A 937-nucleotide genomic window follows, 5' to 3' on the forward strand; every position below is an offset into this window, starting at 1 on the left:
ATTAACCCTTTCTTTTCCCTTCCACCCTTAGATTCTGTGTGGAAAAGAGATTCCACGATGGGTGAATCGCCTTGCCTACTTCAGCTCTTGTATCCCGTTTCTCCAGAGCTGTCTGCCAAAGGAGTGGCTGACTCCTGCTGCTCTCCAGTCTAGCGTCAGCCAGGAGCTACACGAGGAGCTGGAGGAAGCTGAGGATGCAGCAGCATCAGCTTCCTTGGCAAGCTCAGCGTCTGGGTCTAGAACTGGTCGCCACACCAAATTATAAGTCCTCCTCCAAAGTAACAAATGGTTTGAAATACTTCAGTGGAATCTCTCCAGCAACTGACTTCCTGACAGAACGTGAGAGCCAACTCTAGAACATTGTTTTTATATGCAAAAAAAAGGCTCTTGTCAACCCACGTTTCAGCTCAGGATTGTTTATGTAGTGAAAAGAATTGCTGGGAGGAAAGGGAAGGATTTTACGTGAAGCCACCCTTTTCATTTTCACCTGTTTGGTAGACCTGGGTTAACTTAACATCTTGTATAAAGCAGAACTTAAATTATTTGTTTACAGTATTGTGTACTGCTGTTTACAAGTCCTGTAAGGACTCCTGCCACCATGGAAGAAGAGAAAATTTGAGGTTGATTTAACTGTTGCTATAACTCAAAAGCAGTGGTGTGATACCCTGGATGAACTTTCCCCGTTGTTTTCAAGATTTAAGGCAGGTGAACATTAAATTTCTGAGAAATGCCAGAAACTTCTGAATTCTGTATATGTGAACAGGGTACTGTGCACTTGAAGTGGCTGGTGTAAACAGGTAGATGCTAGGATGTAGGGAGACTGGTTTGGTTCAAGATCTGTTACCAGAATTTTGATCTCTACAGTAAAGAAACTGTGGATTTTTGCACATATGAAGGGAAATTTCTATCTCATTACAATGCACATTGATCCCTTTGG

At 42.8% G+C, this 937-nt stretch overlaps 1 protein-coding gene across 1 annotated transcript in view; it reads left to right on the plus strand.

Moving 5' to 3' along the window:
• DESI2 (desumoylating isopeptidase 2) overlaps positions 1–927 on the plus strand; it is a 5,369-nt gene extending 4,442 nt beyond the window's left edge. Inside the window, exon 4 of the mRNA XM_009875755.1 lies at positions 32–927. Within this exon, the coding sequence (XP_009874057.1) occupies positions 32–265 (234 nt within the window). The 3' untranslated portion in view covers positions 266–927. The remainder of the gene's footprint in view (positions 1–31) is intronic.
• The last annotated feature ends 10 nt before the right edge of the window (positions 928–937 follow it).

Source organism: Apaloderma vittatum, unplaced genomic scaffold, assembly GCF_000703405.1.
Source record: "Apaloderma vittatum isolate BGI_N311 unplaced genomic scaffold, ASM70340v1 scaffold41028, whole genome shotgun sequence".
Lineage (NCBI taxonomy): Eukaryota > Metazoa > Chordata > Aves > Trogoniformes > Trogonidae > Apaloderma > Apaloderma vittatum.